Source organism: Balaenoptera ricei, chromosome 20 (genome assembly GCF_028023285.1).
Source record: "Balaenoptera ricei isolate mBalRic1 chromosome 20, mBalRic1.hap2, whole genome shotgun sequence".
Taxonomy (NCBI): Eukaryota; Metazoa; Chordata; class Mammalia; order Artiodactyla; family Balaenopteridae; genus Balaenoptera; species Balaenoptera ricei.
Genome location: NC_082658.1, coordinates 21,079,629 through 21,105,352, shown reverse-complemented (window position 1 = coordinate 21,105,352; position 25,724 = coordinate 21,079,629). Strand labels below are relative to the sequence as shown.

Here is a 25,724-nt window from a genome sequence, read left to right as displayed (position 1 = left end):
AGGGAATGAATTAAAAATAGCAAAAAAAGAAATGTATCCTGGGCTGCTGCAGGTGCCTAAAAAACTAACTGTTCGTGTTTCAAGGAAGAAGAATGGTCTTCTACTGTAGTATTTCACAAAAACAAATTCCCTCCAGGCCTCTGTGTACCATTTGGAGATCGTCAATCCTGGTATTAACTCCAGAAGCCATCTCCTTCCTCTCCTGTGGCGTCTCAGGACAGGGATAGAGTGAGGCCCGGAACCTGGAATGTGCAGACACAGCCTGAGAAACACTGAAATTCCTTAACGTAGCCAATTTAAGTAATCTCAGAAAGTAATGTTAACTTACTAGAAGGACCCAAACCGGATTAGTTCAGACTGATGCACTAATCAATAATAATTATTTATGGGAAGGAGCCTACAGATAGAGCAGCAACATTTGAACTGTTTTGACATTCTGTGTAGCTATTAAATTCCTTTAGATTAAAAAAAAAAAAAGAAAAAGAAACGGTGATACAAATTACATTATAAATTGCTGGAGAAAAATGGCATGGAAAAAAGATCTCATGGGCAGAATTTCAGAAGAGTTTAAGGGCACAGTGCCTATGGTACACTGCTAGGTATGAAGACCCATTGTCCCAGAACAATGTAGAATTTATAAATCATGAGTCCTAATTACTTTTTCTAAGAAAAGGAAATTGTGATTTTGACAGCCTAAAAAAATAAACTTAGGCCATTTCTCATTGTTTAAAATAACCTTAACATTATTAAAAGATATATTCACCGTGTCAAGGTGGACTAACAGGGTTTGTGTTTCTCTATTCTCTAGGCTTAACAATAGTTAGGTGGCTTGGATGCACCCTCGGGGGAGGCACCTTCCTCTTACCCTTCACAGATCTTCTTGACTCTGTTTTTCAGCTGATCGCCTTGGAAGAAAATGATGAACACAGACTTGTGCACGTAGTCTCCCTAGGCCCCAAACCAAAAACCAAGAATTCAGACTTATAATCCAGAAGAAAACTTCTTAAGTAACTTACTTTCTTGGTGATATAGAAACAACTGGCATCTTTTAAGGGTATGGCAACTGTGTATTTTAACCATTATCCTCAAACCATTTCTTAAGCTCCACTATGAGAACATTTGCCCTGTAATCTCTGATTCGCAAAAATCTTTCTGTACTTGTTTTTCAACTCAACCAGGAGACTGACACGGATGCAAAGATGATTCTCCTCTTAGCAGAATTTAGCCCTACTTACCAATTCAACTTTAAACTGAATAAATCTTATATTGCCTAAATGACGTAAGTACAGAGAAGAGGAAAGAGAAGGAAGCCATTCCTGCCTATTCCCATGCTTAGAAACTCCAGATAAAGGGGACTGAATAACTACAAGGAACTGAGTAGTTGGGAAGAATGTTGATGTAGAATCTCATGATTCATGCCAATTTACACCTTAGGGGGCAGGGAGGAAGGCAATCCATTCCAAATACCAAGTTTATACCTGAAGTATGAGGCAAAGACTAGAAGGAAAGATCAGGAAAATAAGCTATAGTGGGTGTCAGCCAGGATTGTCTCTGGTTGCCTGTATTTTCTCCTATTCCTATAGAGCTTTTATTACAGGAAAACAAACAAAATTACAGAAGGATAAAGAGGGAAGAAGAGTGAAGGAGTGAAGAAAGTAAGGCTCAAGAGTCTGAAATTCCTAAGTTCTCTAGGAATAAACTGGAGCACATTCTTTGTGCAGCTGCTCTGCTGTAGATATCCAGACCCTCCCTTACTCAATTTGTTGATAAAATAATGTTTCTGTTGCCCAGGAACTTGGCTGAATATTCCTGAGAACAGCTCCACACTAGGTGTGATTGCTGACTACAATGTCTCTACAACCCAAGGACAGCCTTCAGTAAGACTATAACACTGCTCCTCAGTGTAAGAAGACACTCACCGTAACCTAAGTGTCACCACACTCCTACTCGGTACCGAGGAGAAGATCCATTTACCAGGATCATTTCTAGTTGTATGACCCACCGACTCTGAGAAGCCTCATAATTCAACCTCTCTTCTTAGGTAGAAAAAAGAATACTAATTTAAGAAACCCAAAAGACACTTGAGAACATAAAAACCAACTCCAGGTTTCTAAATAATACTAATACCAAAGTGAAATAAATTTTTTGCAGAACATTTAATCTTCTTTGCTTGTCACCCCTGAAATTAGGACTCACCATTCTAAATGTAGGTTTATGCTAAGAACTCTGTCCCATTATGTCAAATGCCAAGATGCTAAGCTATTCCTACTTTCCAAAGCATTGGGTGGGGAAGATCATCCCATCTTGTACAATATAAATCTTTAAACTAAGTTCCTAAAACTCCCAACAAACAAGTAGACAAAAAACCTTACCAATTAAAGTTTCATCAACTTATAAAGATCACAGTTTAGGAAATCTCTCCTCTTTTTACATATAGATGTTACCAGACTTGGAACTAGATGTCTTGCTTTAAGTTAATTTTCATAGAAAGTTAAATTTCTTTTGGTCCCAGATAAGTAACAGAAAACATATAAAGCTAAAGTTTAAAATAACTGGAAAAAACATACTTCTAATCAAAATAATACCTACATGGGTAAAGCTTGAAAATATATATGTACACGTCACATATACATTGTATGTACACATATGATGGAGGTAAAGAGGAAAAGAGCAGTCCTTCAAATTCATAGATCAAAGCAGAGTAAACCTAAGGGCTCCTCCATGGGAGGGTCAGATTCAGGTGGCACCTGCTGCATTACTACTCTGAGCTCCCTTTACAAGACCTACTCCATGAGATGCAATTTCCTTGTCTTACAGTCACAGGATCCTCCAGGGGGTTCTCGATTTCAGCCTGCCGCAGGAACACATTCCCCCGGCACACCCGCCAAAGCATGCGCTCAAAAGTAGGGATGCGCTCCCGGTTAATCACACCAGCCACGAAGCTGTGGGGAGAAGAGCCAGATTGGGAACTATTCCACGCCACGGTATGGGAGGAAAGTGAGAGCAGGGGGCAAAGACGCCAAACAGGAGAATATGCATGGCTATGTCAAAAGGGCTGCCAAAGTCTGATTCCTGGACTCAGCAGAGGGTTCACAGAACAACTCAGGAACCGAATTTAAAGCGACTCAGCAACATTTCGCAATGGGTTCAGAAGAGAGGGCATCCTGGAAGCAGTGAATGCCCAGCCTCACTGCTCTTTTGAAAAGCAAAAATGAACATGACCCCACTGAGTACAGAGGATTGAAGTGGTACATACCCAAGTCTTAAAGGCGTGCCTCTTCCCATCTCACTTGGCTCCAAGAGGGATGAGGATTCTTCCAACAGGTCTGGATCCGCCATCTGCTGATGATGCAATTCAGCCTGAATTCACAAATCAATTAATATCTAATGAAAATAGTTAGTGGCATGCAGGGAACGAGGAACCAGGAGATAAGTTCAGAAAATAAAGATGAAAAAAAAAAAAAAAAAACACCAAAAGAGAAGACATACCTACAAAAAGAAGACAAAAAGAACAGGGGAAGAAAACAAACGAAAGAAACAAGAGGTAAAGGAAGCAGAATTGCCCCAGTAAAGCATCTGGGGAAATGGTTTTAGAAATAAGGAATAAAGGAAAAAACATTCAATGATGGTAACACCTGTATAAATCTGTTACTTGGTGGAAACCATTTTTTCTCTTATGTTTCCCTGAATGAGCCATGAAAGTACCAAGAAATACCTTTGCATCTGGATAGGAGCTGAAGTGTTTCTTCCTTTTGAGCAAAAACAAGGCAGCTCTGCAGATACATTCAACACTAACTTTCCAGGCAGCTACAAGCTAGAATTTTCTCTGGGTAAGAATGCAAAAGATGGAGACTCTCTTTCTAAGGAAGAAAGCAAGGCGTTGTCACCGTCTTGAACAGGAGAAAGATAGAAGGGGCATCTCCAGATTTCTAAGTCTTCTATGCTCTTAAAAATTCAGAACATGAGAACTTTCAGCATGACCACTGTAAAAAATGCTCCAAACAATGGGATTTAAAGAGTATTTCTTTGTCCAAAAGGATAAGAAGCACAACAGCTGGGCAGGCATGAGCCTCCATTGCATCAATAAAGGGAAGGAAAAGTGAAAACATATCTGAATGTCCTAGTTTCTGACCAGGAATCTAGGAATATTAAAAAGTTCACGTAGGCTTTACAGTTTAAGGATTCTTGAGAACATAGCTTAAGCCAACAATCTAAATCAAGTGAAGAAAAAGTGACAGACAATAAGCCAATATAGAGCACGTGGACTAGTTTGATTGTTTAGATTTAAAATGATTTCCACCATGACAGTTTATACAATAAAATGAAGGAGGAGCAGGACCTTCTCAGATGTAGGTCTACATTTCCTAGCCTCTCTCTTCATAATACATCTTACCACCTTTCCTCTCATCAGGAAGGAGAAGCTACCCTAAAAAATGAAGGCCAACTGACTTCGCTGACTGACCTCCCCAACTTCAATATCCATGCACTACGTGTTTGACCAAAGACTAGAAGTAAGCCAGAATAATCTTCCTTTTCAAAAGCAAAACTAAACAAAAAATCAGGAGAATTTTTCTCTATCATTTTCACTCTAAATTTCAATTTGATTCTATTTCTGTCAACCCCACTATCAAAAAAAATGCCACGTGGGAACCCCTCTTGATGAAGTCATAGGACCATAAATGTAAAGTCAAAGGGTGGGGGGGTGGGGAACTGAGTATAAACCAGATGATAAGTCTGAAAGTCTAAACAAGTGAAAGCAATTGTTTGGGAAGTAAATTCTAGAAGCAGGATCTACTCTCAACAACCAAAAGGAAAAAAAAAAAAAAAAAGGAAGGATAGGCACTGGGTACACCAGAAGTGCAGAGAAATACTGTCATGAGATTTGGAAAACTTTAAGATGAGATAATGGGGGCACAGGTTACCACTTGCTCTCAAATGGAAGCTTAGGGGGCTCTTTTTGTTTCTACTTAAAATCAGATCAGCTGACTGCAAGCCACAGGCAACTTGTTTTGAGGATCCAGGTGACTACTGCATTTCAACTTGCTCTTAGGATGTCCCTTGCCAAAAACCAGTGAAACTGACTACTACCCACAAGCCTCCTGTCTACTTCCCTACATGATTCACAAGACCTGGTTTACGTAAACCATAAAGATCAGACTCGGTGCAAACATATGTGCTCTAAAGGGGAAAACTGATGGAACAGCAAGTAGTGTTTAGCAACTAGACTACTCCAAAGAGTATATCCAGAATTCTCTGGGAATTAAAAAAACAAAAAAAAAAACCCAGCAGAATTAAAATTAAATAGAAATTTGCAATAATATTCTAATTAATAATTTCACTATTTCATACTTAAGAATCCTAAGTCTTAGAGAGGAAAGTTAAAATTTTTCAAATGAAATAATTGTGCCTGATGAGAAACTAGATGTCCACAACCAATAACTGAGGGCCTTTAAAGCAATATTGAAAACCATGTTATCAAGTATCTAAATACTAATCTGGGTTCTCTAATAAAAGTACTGCCAAGGTTCTTCTAAATTACTTGCTATGCCCTCTGATTTACCCCTTCCCCCAATCAGAATACTAAAACCATGCCTTGAAAAAGGAAGTAGCAGAACTTCAGTAGTTCTATTTCTACACTTCAGTATAAGCAGCACATCCAGTTCAAGCTACATTACCAAGAGCAAACACTTCCGTTTCCATCTACATTGAGAAAGAAATTACATTTCTTCACCTAAGGTATTCACTCGAGCCCCAAAGGAGATGGCAGATGGGAAAGAAAAGTAAAGAAAGCAGATGGATGGAAAACTCAGAAGGAAAGGAAGGCAGGGATCTGCATGCCATTAACCATTACTTTTCCAGTCTTCTTTACGCTCTCATATGTTATGGTGCTTATGGTAAAAGATGCAGAGAAATCTCTCCAGCTCTTACAGTTCTTCATAAGCAAGAAGACTGAGAAAAGGATAATCATTAACAAGTCATTTTAAATGCTCTGGATAAGAAATGGCTAAATCAAATTTGTAATTATTGTAAATCATAAGAATATTCAATATATGTTTACTTCTCCCTTTCTACACACTTGGCCAATCATAACCCCTATGCCTGGAGATGCAAAGAATCATCTTCTGATTTAGCCATTTTCTGCTAACTCATTATTGTAAATTACTGATCATATTCACCAAATTACATTAAAAAGAAGGGTTTAAAATTGGTAGTGTTTCAGGCCATTTGCAAACATTATAATCTCAGGCATGGAAGAAAGTCTCATGAAATTCTACATCTCTGAGATTTGAGGGCCCCAAGTTTCCTTATCTCTTGCATTAAGTAAAGCGTGCACTCGCATGTGCAGACGTGCTTAACTCTGTGAGGCCTTGTCTCCTATCATGGCAGTGACAGCTGAGCCTGCTGTATGGCCACAGCAGGGCAGGGGCTAGTGAAAGGGACCTGGCTGAGACTAAGAGCTAATGGTAAGAGTGGGCAAGACACTGACTGGGCACTAGTAGAGAAGAGGAGGAGTGGTGCTTGCCGGAAGACTCCTCACAGGGGAGTGGCAGGGACTGATGACGAAAGCAACAGAAGAACCACTCACAGCCAAGGCCTCGTGCTCAAAAGTACTTCCAGAGATTAAAAACAAATGTTCTGCATGAGTAGGAGGGGGAAAACAATGCAAAATGGATAGGGCGTGAAGGTCATGTCTGCCTTCTCAGGATGGCTATTTCATGTTTAGACCTATTAATCACAAAGAAAATTCCTAAACCCATAGCTACAATTTAAAAATCTTAAAAAAAAAAAAAAAAATCTTATATCATCTTTCCAAGTGGTTCCTCTTATTTTTTAAAAAAATTTTTATTGGAGTATAGTTGATTTACAATGTTGTGTTAGTTTCTGCTGTACAGCAAAGTGTATCAGTTATACACATACATGTATCCACTCTTTTTAAGATTCTTTTCCCATACAGGTCATTACAGAGTACTGAGAAGAGTTCCCTGTGCAATACAGTAGGTCCTTATTAGTTATCTATTTTATATATCCTCTTATTTTGTCTTTACTATTTTTTTAATTATAAAATTAACAGTTTAAAAAACTATTTCCATTAAGGGAGTCCATTTGTCAGTCTTTATTCAGAATTTCTACCAGAATGAACTAGACTAGGAAGCCTATCCCAATCCTTAAACTCAGGAGGTTATGAAAAACATTTTCATACATCTCAGCAAAAACCCGGCAGTAAACTAAAGGCTATATCAAAAGGGAAAGAAAGAGGGGAGAGGGTAAAAGAATTAAGTCCCAAATAATGATAAAAGTAACTGAGCTTTGACCTTGAGGCCAGATTTACTTTGGATCTGTGGGCAGCAGCTCGGACATGTATAGAAAAGCACACATCTGTGTGCATAGGGAGGCACTGTGTTCAGGGATGTTTCCTGATACGAGTAAGTGACATATTCCTTGAACACAGGGACCATGTCTTACCCATCTTATGCTTTACAAACAGTAGGTGCTCCTCAAATGCTCTGTGAATTAATGAGTATAAACACAATAATGTTTTCACAGTGAGTACACTGGAATTCCAGATTATTTGTTCATCAAAACCATTGGGCATAAGTGGCCATGCCTGTTGCAAAAGACCTGAAACACCTGGAAAGAGTTAATCACACCGTCCCACACCCTTTAATGTGATATCGGGGACTGGTGAAAGAAGTTACCATCAGTCTCAAAATTCTCAACTCAGTGAGCAAACTGAATATTCACACCAACCCTCTCCTGGTATGTAGCCAGATCCTGATTCTCAGGAAGACTGGGCAATTAAATTCCTATGAGCTTTTCTCCTTCCCCTGGCTCCAACAGAGCCTTTTAATTAGCATGGCTTCTCTGAGTCAAATCCTTAGTTACTAAGGAATGTATCACATTTCAGCTGACTTTCTCTAGCCCCGTGGTTCTCACACTAGCATGCTTCAGAATCACCTTGTGAAAACAGACTGTTGGGCTGGGTACCACCCTCAGAGTTTCTGATTGAAAAAGTCTCGCGTGAGGACTGAAAATTTGTATTCTGACAAGTTCCCAGGTGAGGCTGACGTTGCTAGTTGGCAACCCCCTGCTCCAGGCTAGAGAACTAGTGAGAGTTATTCTTTCCTCAAAAGACAGAAATTAAAAGTAAAACTGAGGACATATAAGATGCTAACTAAAATGGGCCTTCTATTTTTCAAAAGCTTTGCTAATTTTTGTTGTTGTTGAGCAAAGGAAATAAAGAACTTAGGGGAAGGTACACTGAAGAGTGACTGCGACAATCTCTGAAATGTCTGATGTTGTTAATCTGGTGGCAAAGACGCCTACTGAAAAGAGAGTTACCCTTATTTTAGGCCATCAGAAAAAGCATGTCCAGGCTGAAAGCTAAGACTCCTCCCCAGGTTTAATTAGGAGAAGGAAGCCTTCTGAAAGCCTTATTCCAATCCTTTCCATGGGATCACCTCAGCAAGCTGTCACCTGGCAACTTAGTCACCTACATTTTTAATCCAGGAACTTATTAACATTTTTTCCCTACAAGGTAATAAAGTTGAGTTTATATGAAAATCCAGGAATTTCAAACAGGCATCCTACCAATTTTCCAAACAACATAAAGAAAAGCTCTTGAAAAATTAAGTGTGATGTGCAATCTGGAGTACTTAAAAATGTGCTCAAAGGTTGACAAGCAAACATAGAGGATAAAAATTAAAATTTAACGATAAAAGGTTTGGAGATTAAACCTTTGTTATAATTTCATGTTTAACTGTTTCCTGTTGCTTCAACTTTAAGCATATACTTACCTTAAAATGTAAAAATTTCATCTAACTATGTTTATACAACTACTTTAGGGTTCCTTTCCCCATCTTGAGATGAAAAATTGCTGAAAATGCGAAAATATACAAAACCATGGCTGGCTGTGTACTGCATGAAAAATGGAACATAATCTGACATTTCTTCAACTAAAACAGGGTGTAGAAATGGTATTGCTTTCAAACTAGCAAATTAAAATAATTATTGGAATAAAAATATGGCCCACTTGTGCTGGTGTAATATCAGCTGCTCAAATATTAAAAGAAACAATAGTCTGACCTCATCGAAAAACTGTTGAGTTTTGCGAAGTATAAATTTTAATTCAGTCAGTTCCAGGAAATTTCTCTTCAGAGCTTCCTGGTTTGTGTTGATTTCCTTCAGTTCATTTTCAATCTTCTCAAAATTGGCCTACAGAAACAACAACAACAACAAAAAAACCAATTTACTCAAAGGAAGCTCAAAATGCTTGCTCTGAAAGCCAGATGAATTCATCCATCCCAGGGAACGCTCGCCACCCAAACGGTTCAAAGGTATCTTTGAACAACACAGCAAGTACAGTCAGCCCTCCGTATCCTTGGGTTCCATACCTGCGGATTCAACTAACCATGGTTCGAAAATATTTGGGGAAAAAAATTTTCCAGAAAGTTCCAAAGAGCAAAACTTGAATCTGCTGCCCACCAGCAACTATTTACCCAGCATCTACATTGTATTTACAACTACTTACATAGCATTTACATTGTATTAGGTATTATAAGTAATCCAGAGATGATTTAAAGTATACGAGAGGATGTGCATAGGTTATATGCAAATACTACAGCTATTTTATATAAGGGACTTGAGCATCGGCAGATTTTGGTATCCGAGGGAAGGCCTGGAACCAATCCCCCTCAGATACTGAGGGACAACTGTATTGTGTTTTTACCAGGGCAATTTTCTTTATGAAAACTTTTTTGCTTAAAACCGTCTTTGTCTATAGATTCTGTTGTACACTTGGTTAAATTCCTCAGGGGACTTCGGATAGATAAAATAATTATTGAAAAGTTAATGAAAGGCTATTCATTTAGCCTATGAGATTAATAAATTACTGGATAAATTAACATTGATCCAATAAAGTTTCAATAAGCCAATAAACATTTATTTAGTCACATGCGATAGTATTTGAGATACCACAGTGTTTTTTATACCATATAAAAGCAAATTCATTTTAATCCCATTCACAAGAAACTTGCAATCAATAGACAATGCTGTTGCAATCAACAGACAAGGACAGCAAGAATTATTCTACTCTCCAACTACTCAGGAAATTACTTTATGCATTTAAATAGAAAGAAACTTATCTGCTTCCTCAGAAGAATTGTTTACCTCTAAGTCAATCATGTCCCGGGGGAAGGGCACCTCTGGGTTTTCGCCAGTGTCCATAATTGGGATATTGGCTTTCCTTATCTCTTTCTCAACAAATCCTAGAACGACAGAATCAAAACATTCATGTCTAGCTGCACATGTCTGGAATTGCCAATACTTGAGGAAAGGGCTTCCCTGGTGGCGCAGTGGTTGAGAATCTGCCTGCTAATGCAGGGGACACGGGTTTGAGCCCTGGTCTGGGAGGATCCCACATGCCGCGGAGCAACTAGGCCCGTGAGCCACAACTACTGAGCCTGCGCGTCTGGAGCCTGTGCTCGGCAACAAGAGAGGCCGCGATAGTGAGAGGCCTGCGCACCGCGATGAAAAGTGGCCCCCGCTTGCCGCAACTAGAGGAAGCCCTCGCACAGAAACGAAGACCCAACACAGCCAAAAAAAAAAAATACTTGAGGAAAAAAATAATAAGACCCCAAACCTGGCTAAAAAGAGCTTTGTTCTAAGAAAGCCACTTTTACATAAAAAAGGCAGATCGTGTAAATCCTTTTTTCTCCACATTCCTCTTCCTCCTACCCTAGTTCTCTAAAGCATAGCTACCCCAAACTGGCTTATCATCCCACTACTGTCTTCTTTCCCTCTTCTGATATTAAAACTGGTCCTCATCTGTGTCAGCTCTCTACCCTTTGTGACTTCTACTGTATGACGGTTCTGGTCACAGATACTGTTGGCAGAGAAGAGCTACAGAAGAGTGCGATTCAGTAGAATATTTGAAACTTAGCACACTAGTGAGACAACTCCAGCCTACATGGGTTTCATTAAATGTGAAAACAGGTCAGTTTTGACTTAAAAAATACAAAAAACAACGCACAGAATAAGGCCCCAAAACACCAGAAGAGAAAAGTGTTTCAGGTGATAACTACTGACTTAGTTTTTAGCACGGGGACTAAATTCACCTAACAGCTAACTGAAAGCTGGCATAGTATAGTAGCAAGATCTTGGATTTTGAAGACAGACAACCTGGATTCAAACACTGATCCCATCATGACAGCTTACGTTCTTGGGCAAGTCACTTAACCTCTCTGATCTTTGGTTTCTTCGTTTACTAAATATGGGTACTAAATCACCCATCTTGAAGGAATGTTGTGGGGAATGAACAAAATAAAGTATATGAACACCCTAACGCTCAACAGGACCTTAATAAATGTTAGATTCTTCCCTCATAAATAGCTCAAATTAAAAGGTGGCTATGCTGAGATCTAAAATTGATGGTGCTCTGGGTCCTACCTCTCAGAATTCTACAGTGTAGTACTGCCATAAAACCCTTCCCATAAAAAAACAACCAGTATTTTTCAGCTTGCAGCCTTGTCATCTCAAACAAAGTTTCTATTAAGCACCACCTAGCCCAAACACCACACGTCTACTCATGCACAAGAAATTCATCTTTACATCAGATTGCAAGATTTTTCCTCTCTTCTTTTCCTCCTGTAGTATTTTCTTCCTTTATTAAGAGGACTCTAATTTAAGACAAATGGCTCACTAGAGGAACATCAGACAAGGCCAAAATGCACATACGAAGCTTTCGATCCATTTCTTCACATCTTCTAACTTCATTCACAAATTTCCGCTGGAAAACGTTCACATCTGGATTTAACTGCAAAATAAGAACAGAATACCAAATATTCAAATACTACATTTCCCCTCTTTCATAAGCAACACATCCTGCAAAGTGAAAACCTAATTTACTGTCAATGTATGATGCGACACTAATAAAAACTTTCTACTGATCCACACAACCTGCTTTGGGACCAGTCACACCAACGAAAAGTAAAATCCCCTCCCTCACTGCTGCAACATATTCCTGGAATGGAGGCAAATTAGACAAAGCACAGTGGCACAAAATGTTCTTCCCGGGTCAAAAGTCTCAGTGAGCACAACCACCTCCCACATTTGGGCAATGGATATAATAGAAGCTCTGCCTGGTTTTCCTTCTCTCCTTCTTCCCAATCAGAAGAGACAGAAGGCAAACTTCTCTTGTTCTTTTGCCCCAGGGTCTTCACCTTCTAGGTGATAGGCTGGTTTATTCAATCATACATCACAAGTAATTTTCAAAGCAATGTGACAGATATTCCGGGAAATGCAAATAAGAATAAAACAAGTTCCTACTCATTAAGACGCCTGCAAACTAATAGAGAAGAAAGATGAATACAACCAATAAGAGAGCATGTGATAAATTCCATAAAAGCAATACAAAGAAAGAATTATAGTTACTCAACATTTGTGGAGCACCAAATATGTCCCAGACACTGTATTAGGCACTGGCATAAATATAAAGAATACGAGATATCCTAGCTTTGAAGAGCTATCAGCCCCACAGAAGAGAGACACAAACCAATCAATACAACTTTTGTGATAAACGTTATTAAAGAGTAAGCAAGGGCTTCCCTGGTGGCGCAGTGGTTGAGAATCTGCCTGCCAATGCAGGGGACACGGGTTCGAGCCCTGGTCTGGGAAGATCCCACATGCCGCGGAGCAACTGGGCCCGTGAGCCACAACTACTGAGCCTGCGCGTCTGGAGCCTGTGCTCCGCAACAAGAGAGGCCGCGATAGTGAGAGGCCCGCGCACCGCGATGAAGAGTGGCCCCCGCTTGCCACAACTAGAAAAAGCCCTCGCACAGAAACGAAGACCCGACACAGCCATAAATAAATAAAAATAAATAAATAAAAATTAAAAAAAAAAAAAAAAAGAGTAAGCAAAATATTGTTGGCAGTTTCCTATACAGTTAAACATATATCTACCTACCTCATGACTGAGCATTCTACTGCTAGGCACCTGCTTAAGAGGAATGAAAACATGTCCACAGAAATTTGTAAAAGAATGTTTACAGCAGCTTTATTCATAATCGACCCCAAATGGCAATGATCCAAATGCCATCAACAGGAGACTGGATAAAGACACTGTGATATGTTCGTACCATAGAATGCTATTCAGTAATAAAAAAGAATCAACTACAGATATGCACAAAATGAGATTAAATCTCAAAAATACGAGGTTGAGTGAAAGAAGTCAGACATAAGAATCTGTAATGTATCATTCATTTACCTAAAGTTCAAAAACAGGCAAAACTAATCTATGATGGTAGAAATCAAAACAGTGGTTACCTATGATGGGTAGGGACTGACCAGATGTGTGTTCGAGATAACTTTCTGGGCTGCTGGAAATATTCTGTATCTTGACTGGGGTGGTGGTTATAAGGGTATATAAATTTACCAAAATCATCAACCTGTACTCCTAAGATCTATGTATTTCACTGAAGATAAAGTTTACCTCCATAAAAAAGAAGACGGGGGCTTCCCTGGTGGCGCAGTGGTTAAGAACCTGCCTGCCAATGCAAGAGACATGGGTTCAAGCCCTGGTCCGGGAAGATACCACATGCTGTGGAGCAACTAAGCCTATGAGCCACAACTACTGAGCCTGCGCTCTTGAGCCTGTGCTCTGCAGCAAGAGAAGCCACCACAATGAGAAGCCCACACACAGCAACAAAGAGTAGCCCCCGCTCACTGCAACTAGAGAAAGCTGAGCGCAGCAATGAAGAATTAGAATTAGAATTACCATATGACCCAGCAATCCCACTACTGGGCATATACCCAGAGAAAACCATAATTCAAAAAGACACATGCACCCCAATGTTCATTGCAGCACTATTTACAATAGCCAGGTCATGGAGCAACCTAAATGCCCATCGACACACAAATGGATAAAGAAGATGTGGTATATATACACAATGGAATATTACCCAGCCATAAAAAGGAACGAAATTGGGTCATTTGTAGAGACGTGGATGAGTCTAGAGACTGTCATATAGAATGAAGTAAGTCAGAAAGAGAAAAACAAATATCGCATATTAATGCATATATGTGGAACCTAAAAAAATGGTACAGATGAACCGGTTTGCAGGGCAGAAATTGAGACACAGAAGTAGAGAACAAACATATGGACACCAAGGGGGAAAAGCAGCAGTGGGTGATGGTGGTGGTGGGATGAATTGGGAGACTGGGATTGACATGTATACACTGATGTGTATAAAATGGATGACTAATAAGAACCTGCTGTATAAAAAAATAAATAGGGCTTCCCCGGTGGCGCAGTGGTGGAGAGTCCACCTGCCAATGCAGGGGACACGGGTTCAAGCCCTGGTCCAGGAGGATCCCACATGCCACAGAGCGGCTGAGCCCGTGCGCCACAACTACTGAGCCTGTGCTCTAGAGCCCGTGAGCCACAACTGCTGAGCCCATGTGCCACAACTACTGAGCACACACGCCTAGAGCCCGTGCTCTGCAACGGGAGAGGCCACTGCAGTGGGAGGCCCGCGCACCGCAGTGAGGAGTGGCCCCCGCTCGCTGCAGCTGGGGAGAACCCATGAGCAGCAACGAGGACCCAACACAGCCAAAAATAAATAAATAAAATAAATAAATTTATAAAAAAATAGATTAAATAAAGTTTAAAAATTCAAAAAAATCACAATGCAGCCATAAATAAATAAATAAATAAATAAATTTTTTAAAAAAGAATGAACTGTAAGAGAGAGAGAGAGAGACTGGTAACAGAGAACCTAGTAAGGAAATTATTGGCATTATGTATTACATTAATATTAGACAGATGGAATCTATAGTAAAAACCATGATTAGAGATTAAGAGAATCACTACATAATGATAATAAGAACAATTCCCAGGAAAATGAAACAATTCCAAACTTGTGTGTCCCTAATAAAATGCTTATTTGTTTTTCTTTTGTTTTGTTTTTTTTCACTGAGCAGGCAGTACTCAGCCTCTCATTCAGAAATTTCCACTTCAATAAACAAGACATTCTGAAGTGAAAGTAGCCACAAGACTCATGGTAACTTTACTGGTTTCATAATCAGGAGTCAAGGTTCAACTGCAGCCACACCATGGCCTGCTTTGGGTAAGGAGTCCTGAAATATGTGGGCAAGGCATTCTCAAAATATTTCAAACAAACATTAACAGAACTACAAGAAAAAACTGACAAATCTGTCTACGTAGTGGGAAATTTTAATATAATTTTAGAACTATTGATACATCAAGTCCACCAAATATTATAAAGGACAGAGAACATCTGAACAACATAATCAGCTTAATCTAACACTCACACACATTTTCTAACACTGCATCCAATAGTTCTCTCTTCAAGAGTTCATTTATAAAAACTGACCACAAAATAGGTCACACAGCAAGTCTCAGTACAGAATTGGTACCATAAAATGTTCTCTATCATGCAATTAAGTTAGAAATCCATATCAAAAATACAACTTAACATATTTGGAAATTCTAAAATAGCCCTAAGTAATTCACAGCACAAAGAAAAAGTCATAATGAAAATCTCTCTCTCTCTTTTTTTTTTTTCCTGTGGCCATGCCACGTGGCTTGCGGGATCTCAGTTCCCCAGCCGGGGATCAAACCCAGGCCCTCGGCAGTGAGAGCACACAGTCCTAATCACTGGACTGCCAGGGAATTCCCTGAAATATCTTAAAATATTTAGAATGGAATGATAATGAAAATGCTAAAGATCAAACTTTGTAGGATGCTGTTAAAGTGGTATTTAAAGGGAACTTTATAGACTTAAATGCAAATAGAAAAGACTAAAAAATTAATGTGTCAAGTGTTCAAGAAGTTAAAAAAGAGATAACAGGAAGTAGAAAACAACAAAGAGCAGAAATTGGGACTTCCCTGGTGGTCCAGTGGTTAAGACTCCGCCTTCCAATGCAGGGGGTGCAGATTTGATCCCTGGTTGGGGAGCTAAGATCCCACATGCCTTGGGCCAAAAAACCAAAAAACATAAAACAGAAGCAATATTGTAACAAATTCAATAAAAAGACTTAAAGAAAAAAAAAAAAGAGCAGAAATGAATAAAAGTTCCTGAACAAAACAAAGTCAAAAGCTGATTTTTTTCTTTTATTCTTCTTTATCATTTTATTTGTTATCATTTTTTCCTAAAAGCTGGTTATTTGAAAAGACAAAATGGACCAAATTTTTGTAAGACTGAGAGAAGGCATAAATAAACATAAGAATAAAAAAAGTTCACTACAGATAGAAATTTCAACAGTTAAAATATACCCATCTAGAAACACCAGGCCTAGAAGGTTTAAAGATAGGTTCTTTCAAAGACTAGATAAGCCCAAAGCTTAGAAAAACTATTCCAATGAGGAGACAAATGAAAGGAACATTCCTCAACCAGTAAGTGAGATTGGCCAGTATAATCTTTATACCAAAATAAGATAAGAATAGTTTGAGAAAGGATAATTACAGACCAATATCATTTATAAATATAAATGAAAAAGTCCTAATAAAATTATTAGGAAATTGAACCCTAAAATTCTTCTGAATACACCTCATGACCGAGTTTCCCAGGCTTACAAGGATGATTTTACGTTTAAAAAAATCTATACAAATGGTCTGTAAGGATATGAAAAAGACTCCACATCATTAGCCATGAGGGAAATGCAAATAAAAACCACTGTGAGATACCACTTCACACCCATTAGGATGGCTGTAATAAAAAAAAAAAGGAAAATAACAAGTGTTGGTGAGGATGTGAAGGAACTGGAACCCTCATACATTGCTGGTAGGAATGTAAAGTGGTGTGGCTGCTGTGGAAAGCAGTGTGGAGGTTTTTCAAAGTGTTAGCATTACCAGATGACCCAGCAATTCCGGGTACATACTCTTGGGTACCGGAGTATATATACTCCAGTATACTCCAGTATATACTTCTTCGGGTATATACCCAAAAGAAGTGAAAATAGGCACTCAAACAAATACCTGTACATGAATGTTTATATAGCAACATTATTCACAATAGCCAAAATGTGAAAACAACTCAAATATGTTCAGCAACTAATGAATGAATAAACAAAAGTTGGTATATACATACAATGGAAAATATTCAGCCACAAAATGGAGTGAGCACTGATACATGCTACGACAGGATGAATCCTGAAAACAACATGTTAAGCAAAAGAAGCAAGATACAAAAGGCAATGTATCATATGATTCCATTCATATATAATGTCCATCCAGAATAGGGAAATCCAGAAAGACAGCGGTAGATTAAGTGATTGCCAAGAGCTGGGGCGAGGGAGAGATGGGGAGTGACTGCTATGGGTACAGGGTTTCTTTGCAGGGGCGATTAAATGTTCCAGAATTAGATGGTGGTGATGGTTACACAACCATGTGAATGCACTAAATACCACTGAACTGTACACTGTAAAAGGGTGACTTTTTTGGTATATCTCAATTGAAAAAAACATAGGCAGTGGAATCAGACAATCCTGGATTCAAATCTGTGTATCCCTGGGGTATTTTCATCTGTGCTGCAGGTTCCTAAACTGTAAAATGACAGTGGTAGGTTCCACTATTCAAAAGGAGGTTCTACTTCTCAGGTTGCTGTAGGAATGCCTGCAGTAATAATGTAAAATGTTCAACATGACATCTATTCAAAAAATGTAAATTGTCCTTATGATCCTACATGTTAGACAGTAAGGGACTGAAGAATAGACAAGAAGTATGTCAAAGAGAAGAATGAATGAGGGGACAGATAAGCCACAGAAGATTTTGAACAAGTCGAGCAACGAAACATGTCTTGTCTCTCTAAAACCCAGGGCAATATCTTTTGTATAGAAGATAAGTAACAACTAGCTCTATACTGAAACCACTTCTTATACTGAAACCACTCATTTTAATATGCTGCATATTTTCGTACTTAAAAAAAGATAGAAAGCAAAGTACAGATACATGCTACAATATAGATGAACCTTGAAAACATTATGTTAAATGAAAGAAGCCAGACACAAAAGACTACATATTGTATGACTCCACTCACATGAAATGTCCAAGAATAGGCAAATCCACAGAAACAACAATGAAGATTAGTGGTTACCAGGGGCTGGGGGTGGGGAGTGGGGTTGGGAGGAAATGGGGAGTGACTGTTAATGGCTACAGGGTTTCTTACTGGGGTGATGAAAATGTTCTAAAATTGACTGTGGTGATGGTTGTACAATTCTGTGAATATACTATAAGTCATTAAATTGTACACTTTAAATGGATAAATTGTACGGTATGTGAATTATATCTCAGTAAAGCTGTTAAAAAAAATTAGTAGGAAAAAATATGACTATGTAATTCACCAAATTAACGGATTAAAGGAGAAAAAAACATGGCAACCTCAATAAGGAAAGACATTCAATAGAATTCCACAACCATTTGTGACAGTAACTTCAGAAAATCAGAAATTGAAAGGAAGCTGCATAATCTAATAGAATTTTCCAAAAAATTAAGAATAAACATCTTATTTAAATTATAAAAAATTTAAAAGATTCCCCTTAAAGTTAGAAGCAAGACAGGCATACTACATGATAGATACAAAGCATTTTGCCCTATTTCCTTATTAACAATAATCCCAATTTTGTTTAGGGAAGCAACTGCTCAGCTGAAAAAAAAAGAAAACCACCACATTTCCCAGACTCCCTTGCAGCTAGAGTATGCCATAATTTTGGCCAATGATAAATTAGCAAAGTCTGCTGAGGGTTTCTGGGAAAGTTGTTTTCCTCCATATGTAAGTACTTCCCCCTCCTCCTTGCACTTCTTTCTTCCTGCCTAGAATATGGAAGAAATGCTGGGAGCTGTGGTGGTCGTCTATAAGGACAAAAGCCAAATGCTCAAGGATGGCCAAAAAGAAACACAGAATGATCTTAGGACACTGATGACAGTGTGAAGCTGGGCTTCATGTTACATGAGAAAAGTACACCCCTAACATTTGGGTTTTCGGTTACATACAGCTAAACACAATCCTAAACAGTATTAGCTTGCTCTTACTCTTCATCAACACGTTATGTTACTGGGACTTCTCTGGTGGTCTAGTGGGTAGGACTCCGAGCTCCCAATGCAGGGGGCCCAGGTTCAATCCCTGGTCGGGGAACTGGATCCCACATGCGTGCCACAACTAAGAGTCTGCATGCCGCAACTAAGAAGGCTGCATGCTGCAACTATGAGCCTACATGTCACAACTAAAAATCCCGCATGCCACAAGGAAGATCCCGCTGCATGCCACAACTGAGACCTGGCGCAGACAAAATAAACAAATAAATAAATATTAAAAAATAAATTTAAAAAAAGTTATGTTATTAAAGGTCCCAATGGATACAGTAAAATAAGAGAAAGAAAAGGAAAAGGATTTGAAAGAAACAGTTCACTCTCTGACAGTGCAGTAAAAAAGATTATATCAAATGTAGCAAAATGTTAACAACTGGTGAATCTACATTAGAGTATTCAGGCTTGAAATTTTTCAAGATAAAAATTTAGGAGGGACTTCCCTGGTGGCACAGTGGTTAAGAATCCACCTGCCAATGCAGGGGACGTGGGTTCGATCCCTCGTCCAGGAAGATCCCACATGCCGCAGAGCAACTAAGCCCATGAGCCCCAACTACTGAGCCTGCGCTCTAGAGCCCGCGAGCCACAACTACTGAGCCCACATGCCACAACTACTGAAGCCCGTGCATCTAGAGCCTGTGCTCTGCACCAAGAGAAGCCACCACAATGAGAAGCCTGCGTACTGCAACAAAGAGTAGCCCCTGCTCGCCGCAACTAGAGAAAGCCTGTGCACAGCAACAAAGACCCAACACAGCCAAAAATAAATTAAAAAAAAAAATTTAGAAAAACAGAAAATACTGATAACAAAAAAAGAAAAATAAACTTTATATATATGACAAAATATACCAAAAACAGAGGGAAAAGACAAGCCACAGCCTGGAAGAAGTTATCAGTAGAGGATTAGAAAAAAGATTAGCTTCCAGAGTACATGAAGAACTTGAAAAAAAAATCCTACAGGTCAATACAGAAGACATGCAAACCCAATAGAAAAACAGGCAGATAATATGGACAGACATTCATGGAAAATGAAACCCATTATGTCCGATAAACAAATAAGAAGATACTAAATGTACTAATCTAGAAAATGCAAATTAAAACAACAAGATACCACTTGGTAACCATCAGACTGGCCAATTTCTTTCTGTCTGAGCACAGAGGCGTTGACACAATTGTGGAACGACAGGTACTCTCAACCAGCGATGGGAGCACGAACAGGTGCGTTCACCCTGAAGTTCACTCGGATAACATCTAACAGTTAGGGATGCACACGACGCTCAGCAACGCGCCTCCTGGTTATAATCCCTGGAGCAGCAGCAGGTCCATGAGATCAACACCATTTTCTTGTAACACTAGGACATCATTTGCCTTTTTCATTCTCATTCTCTCATGAGTGTTCAGTGAAGCTTTACAGAGGCTCATGAGATACATCACAGCAGACCGACTGCAGAAGCAAATGAGAATCCAGCTTTCTGCTAATTCAGACACTAAAAGATTTTCAAAAGTGTAAAAGCAATATCCCTCTTCTCGAAACTATTTTTTTGTTTTGGAAAACATAGCTATTTTTCATAAAAATGTTATGATAACACGTAGTAGGTTTATTATTATAATTTTTAAATGATTTAATAAGTAAATACTCCAAACATTTCTCAGTTTTAATTTCCAGTACAATAATATCGCTAACTGTAACTCTTATAAAAGCCGTCTGGGGTCCTCAATGTTTCAAGAGTCTAAAGAGGTCCTTAGACCAAAAAGTTTGAGAACCACTGCCCTGGAGAAACTATCACACATGTATACCACAAGACATATATACGAATCTTCCTTGCACCACTGTAGAGCAAAGAATTGCAATCAACCAAAATGTTCATCAAAAGGAAAAAATGATAAACTGTATATTCTTACAATAACTATATAGCAATTTAAAGGAATGAACTAGCACTATCTGTATCAACATGGTTAAATCTTACAAACATTAAATTTAAAAAGTACTTGCTGAAGGATACACACAACATGAAACCATATACATAGTTTTAAAACACATAAAATTATACTATATATTATTTAGTGATACATACATACATACACAGCAAAAGTGGAAAAAAAAACCCAAGGGAATGATAAAAGCAAAGATCATTGAAGAGATTACCTTTGTGGGGGAGGAGAGAGAAATGAATGGCAGGGAAGAAGGATACACAGGAGCTTTCAATTATTTGTGGAATGTTTCTCTTAATTAGATAGTAGAAACATAGTTACAGGCATAACTCGTTTTACTGTATTTCACATTATTGCACTTTGCAGCTATCACTTTGTTTTACAAATTGAAGGTTTGTGGCAACCCTGCACTGAGGAAGGGTTGATCAGCACCATTATTCCAACAGCATTTGCTCACTTCGTGTCTCTGTGTCACATTTTGGTAATTCTGAGTATTTCAAACTTTTCCAGTATTATATCTGTTACAGTGATCAGTGATCTTTTTATTGCAAAAAGATTACAACTTGCTGAAGTCTCAGATGATGGTTAGCATTTTTTAGCAACAAACTATTTTTTAATTAATATATGCACATTTTTTTTTAGACATAATGCTACTGCACACTTAATAGACTATAGTATAGTCTATAGCCTACAGTATAAACATAACTTGTGGGAATCTTAGTTCCCCGACCAGGGATTGAACCTGTGCCCTCGGCAGTGAAAGCGTGGAGTCCTAACCACTGCACCACCAGGGAATTCCCAACATAACTTTTATATGCACTGGAAACCAAAAAATTTGTGTGACTCGCTTTATTGAGATACTCACTTTACTGTAGTGGTCTGGAACAAAAATAAATATTCATTGTATTAGTCCCTATAATGTTTTGTATGATTGAAATACAACATAAGTAAAAGTTAAGAACACTGAATAGACACAATGGGTGTTAGGTAGGGAGACACCATAGTACCAGATAAAGGATTGCAAATTAAGGATGACTTCGGTTTGATTTAGGTTTCAAGTCTAGAAAACTGGAAGAATATTGATGCATTAGCTCATCTTTAGAAAGTCAGGATGAAGAAATAGTTTGTTAAAAAGGCAAGGTGCTGGGATTTAGACATAACCAGCTTGAGAAGCAGAGATGACAAAAATCTTTTTCAGGGGGAGGTGGGATGGGGGGACAAAGGCCTTCTGAGCTATTTTATTTTATTTTTTTTTAACTGAAGTACAGTTAATTTACAATGTAGTGTTAGACAGAAATCTTAGAGAGTTGTTAATTCAGGGATGGTGTTTCGGAGGTCAGGACCAGAGACACAGATTTGGGACTCACTGAGTAACGATGGAAGATTTGAGGACAGATGAAATCACCAAAAGAAAAAAAAAAAGTGATAGGGAAGATGTGGGTACGGAGAAGCTTAGCCAGAGAGAGCAAAGAAAAGAGTTTCGGGGGCTTCCCTGGTGGTGCAGTGGTTGGGAGTCTGCCTGCCAATGCAGGGGACGCGGGTTCGGGCCCTGGTCTGGGAGGATCCCACATTCCGCGGAGCGGCTGGGCCCGTGAGCCACAACTGCTGAGTCTGCACGTCTGGAGCCTGTGCTCTGCAACGGGAGAGGCCGCGGTGGTGGGTGGCCCGCGCACCGCGATGGAGGGTGGCCCCCGCTTGCCGAAACTAGAGAAAGCCCTCGCACAGAAACGGAGACCCAACACAGCCAAAAATAAATAAAAAACAAAACGAAACAAAAAAAAAGCAGCCCCATAACTACTTACATCACGAAACTGAACCTTTCCGAGTTCTCCTAACTCACTGACACAACAATAAGCAGCTTCTGACTGTAGAAAAAGCTGGGCCAGTGTCATCTCCTCACTCCGGAAAAGCTCCCCCATGGCAGCAGAAAGGACCGGTCAACTGAGTACCTGGATTTCTCTCCAACCTAAGGCAAAAAGAGAAAATTATATGACCTTGGAATTATCAAGAGGACTGAGAGCAAACAACACCCCAGGAAGCCTCTTCCGTTTTGCATTTCATTTCTTCCACTCCATGCTGACAGGTCTTTAACAACTGTTTTGACATCCTTCTTAGAAAGACAGAAAGGAGAAATTGCAACTGCTGTTACGGAATCTTCTCCCAAAGACTGTCTGATGAACAGTCACTTCCTTTGCAGTCGACGTCAGGATTGAATGACAATAATTTGGGACATCTCAATACATAAGAACGTATTCAGATTAAAAACAGGAACTGGCAATCCGAATCAGCTCTTTAAATACCTTGGACACAATATTATGAGGCAGCTGACATTTTTTTTTTTTTTCCTGTGTCAGGAAACAAACAGAAGAGACCTCGGTTACCCTGTCATAAAGCATGTCTCTGTTGCATCTAGTTTTCTATCCTCTACTGCTAATTTCTAACAGCCAGCACTGCCCTAAAGGTACGGCTACCTTAAAGGGTTTAACTTTCCAAACTCCTCAGAAAACACCATTTTCTCCCAAAAGAATCTAAACACATAAGCATTAACTTAAAAAACAAAAACAGAAAAACACAGAAACAGCTTACACATTAAGCTCAATTTCAAGTCAAGCATGACAGGAATACGTGGTAATGACAAAGCAATTTTAAGTCACAGAGAATAAGCTTTGGACCTCCGCAGCTTTCTGTTTCTTATCCCCACCGTCAAGATTAACTACATTCTTCCATCTGTTAAAGCTTCGCGTGAATGAGCCAATAAAGATTTCCTTTTCAGTCGGTCTTACCGTTACCGGGTAGGAAAGACAATTGGCGCTATCAGTGGTCCTGAAACTGCAATTATTTATTCTCAATCAGCTATTGTAAGGCACAGGCTGTACAGAATCTAAACTCAACAAAATGTACGGTATTTTTAGTATCATGAGGGCATCCCTAATGATAGGTGAAACTGGCATCAAAGGAAGAGCTATTCTTCCGGAAGCCTGGGAGACATTTTGAGAAATGTGAATGACAAAACCTTGGTGCATTTGACGTTCAAGGCAGCAAAACCACGCATTCAGATATAAGCAAGAATTTCTCAAGAGATCATGTAGCTTGACTTTAAGACTGCCTACACCTGAATCATCCAAAACAGCTGTTATCAGATCCCACACTACCCTCAACAAGAATAGATTCCACAACCTCTAAACACATAAAATTATGCCAGATCAGCATAGTTCACAGGCTGCCGATAATGACAGCCTCCAATGAGTTGCCTCCCTGTTTCTGTTCTTTAATGATTACAAGTCTCCCTAGAACATCTCTATCCCACTGGAACCAAAGAGAAAACTAAAAAGGCCACATCAATTCGGGCGCGTGGGGGTCGCAAAAAAAATATGAAGAAACAGTAATCCTGCGCAAGAGGAGTCCAAATAAGGTGCTCCCGAGCCCTGCCTCACGACTGTCATCCAGTCCTCGCCTCCTAACGAGGTGTTCAAATTCACCTGCCTCATTTCCTGTCTACCTAGTGAGAAGGAGGAATTCTCTGAGCCCAGGCACACCTACCTCCTGGAGTGGGGAATAAAAGGGGATAATCCTCAAATGGAGAGCCCCTTTAAGAAGCCCCCCAATTCTTCAGCCTACCCAATAACCTTCAGTTCCTCCTCCTTCCACTTAAATGGGGGAAGGGATCGGGGCCTCCAAAAGGGAGTGAACCTCCTGTTTCTCTGCCCAGAGGAGGGGTGCCCGAAGAGGGGTGAACCCCCATCTCCTCTGAGACCTGAAGCCCCTGCTAATTCCTTTGACAACCGAGGGGGCCGTTAGAAGGGTTTGCTGTGCCCCTCGGAGGCCGCTCCCTGCCGCGCTGTACCTACAGCCCCAGCTCACCTCCAGCCGCGGGCGGGCCAGCCGCAGCCAATGCAGCCGCCGCAGACCAACCCCCCAGCCTCCGAAGCTCAAACCCGCAGCCTCCGCAGCTCCCGGCAGCAGCACCTCGACGTGCGTGCGTCCGCAAAGCCCCGCCCCCGCGCCGCCGCCGGCCTCCGCCCCCACGATGACCTCATTGCCGTTGGCCAATGGGGTGAGGCCTCGGCCGGAGGCCGCATTGCGGAGTCGCGGGGGCGTGGGCGAGACCCTGCGTGCTGACGCCATCTTGTTCCCGCAGCCTCCGCTGCCGGCCCCGGGAGGGCGGTTGTGTGGGGCGGGCGGCGCAGGTGCTCGAGGCCTTAAATCCTTGAGCCCTTCAGAATCCCTTCTCATTAATATGTATCCTTGAGGCCAGGCTGCCTGCTTTCCTTATTTTCATACCCAAGGAATTAATTCACAACTTCTTCCTCCTCGAGGGAAGTAGCATGAAGGAGAGATTATCATGAAATGACTGGAGAGCTCGAGCGGAGCTTTAAAGGGCTTCCAGCCCCAGTCTATTCTGCGCGCACGCACACACACATCCTTTTTCCTTATTATGCAGGGGAAAAAATTTGAGCCCTAGAGTGGGGAGCGACTTGCTAAAGGTGCTAGATCCTGTAGAGGAGTCTTGATCAGGGGGCTCATTCATTTAAGAATAGAGAACCCCTCTTTAAAAAGGTATTTGCTTCAGTCCTTCCAGCAACTGTCCAGGTTCTACTTTTCTCCAGTTAACAGTGGGAGAAACTGGTGCTTCAAAGACAAAGAACGACCCTGCCTGAAAAAGTTTCAGCGTTACACTCCCTACCGGACTCCTAAT

At 40.0% G+C, this 25,724-nt stretch overlaps 1 protein-coding gene across 3 annotated transcripts in view; it reads right to left on the bottom strand.

Moving 5' to 3' along the window:
- Positions 1 to 25,001, bottom strand: part of ATP6V0A1 (ATPase H+ transporting V0 subunit a1) — a 55,579-nt gene extending 30,578 nt beyond the window's left edge. Inside the window, exons 1-9 of one of the 3 annotated variants that reach the window (XM_059908248.1) lie at positions 24,890 to 25,001; positions 22,831 to 22,994; positions 11,734 to 11,812; positions 10,168 to 10,265; positions 9,085 to 9,213; positions 3,257 to 3,360; positions 2,816 to 2,942; positions 866 to 948; positions 149 to 242 (exon numbers count right to left, since the gene is read on the bottom strand). In XM_059908248.1, coding sequence (XP_059764231.1) covers positions 149 to 242; positions 866 to 948; positions 2,816 to 2,942; positions 3,257 to 3,360; positions 9,085 to 9,213; positions 10,168 to 10,265; positions 11,734 to 11,812; positions 22,831 to 22,947 — 831 coding nt within the window. In that variant the 5' untranslated portion in view covers positions 22,948 to 22,994; positions 24,890 to 25,001. Of the gene's footprint in view, positions 1 to 148; positions 243 to 865; positions 949 to 2,815; positions 2,943 to 3,256; positions 3,361 to 9,084; positions 9,214 to 10,167; positions 10,266 to 11,607; positions 11,689 to 11,733; positions 11,813 to 22,830; positions 22,995 to 24,889 lie in introns of those variants that run through there. The other 2 variants (XM_059908249.1, XM_059908250.1) reach the window with 2 other exon arrangements.
- Between the last annotated feature and the right edge of the window lie 723 nt (positions 25,002 to 25,724).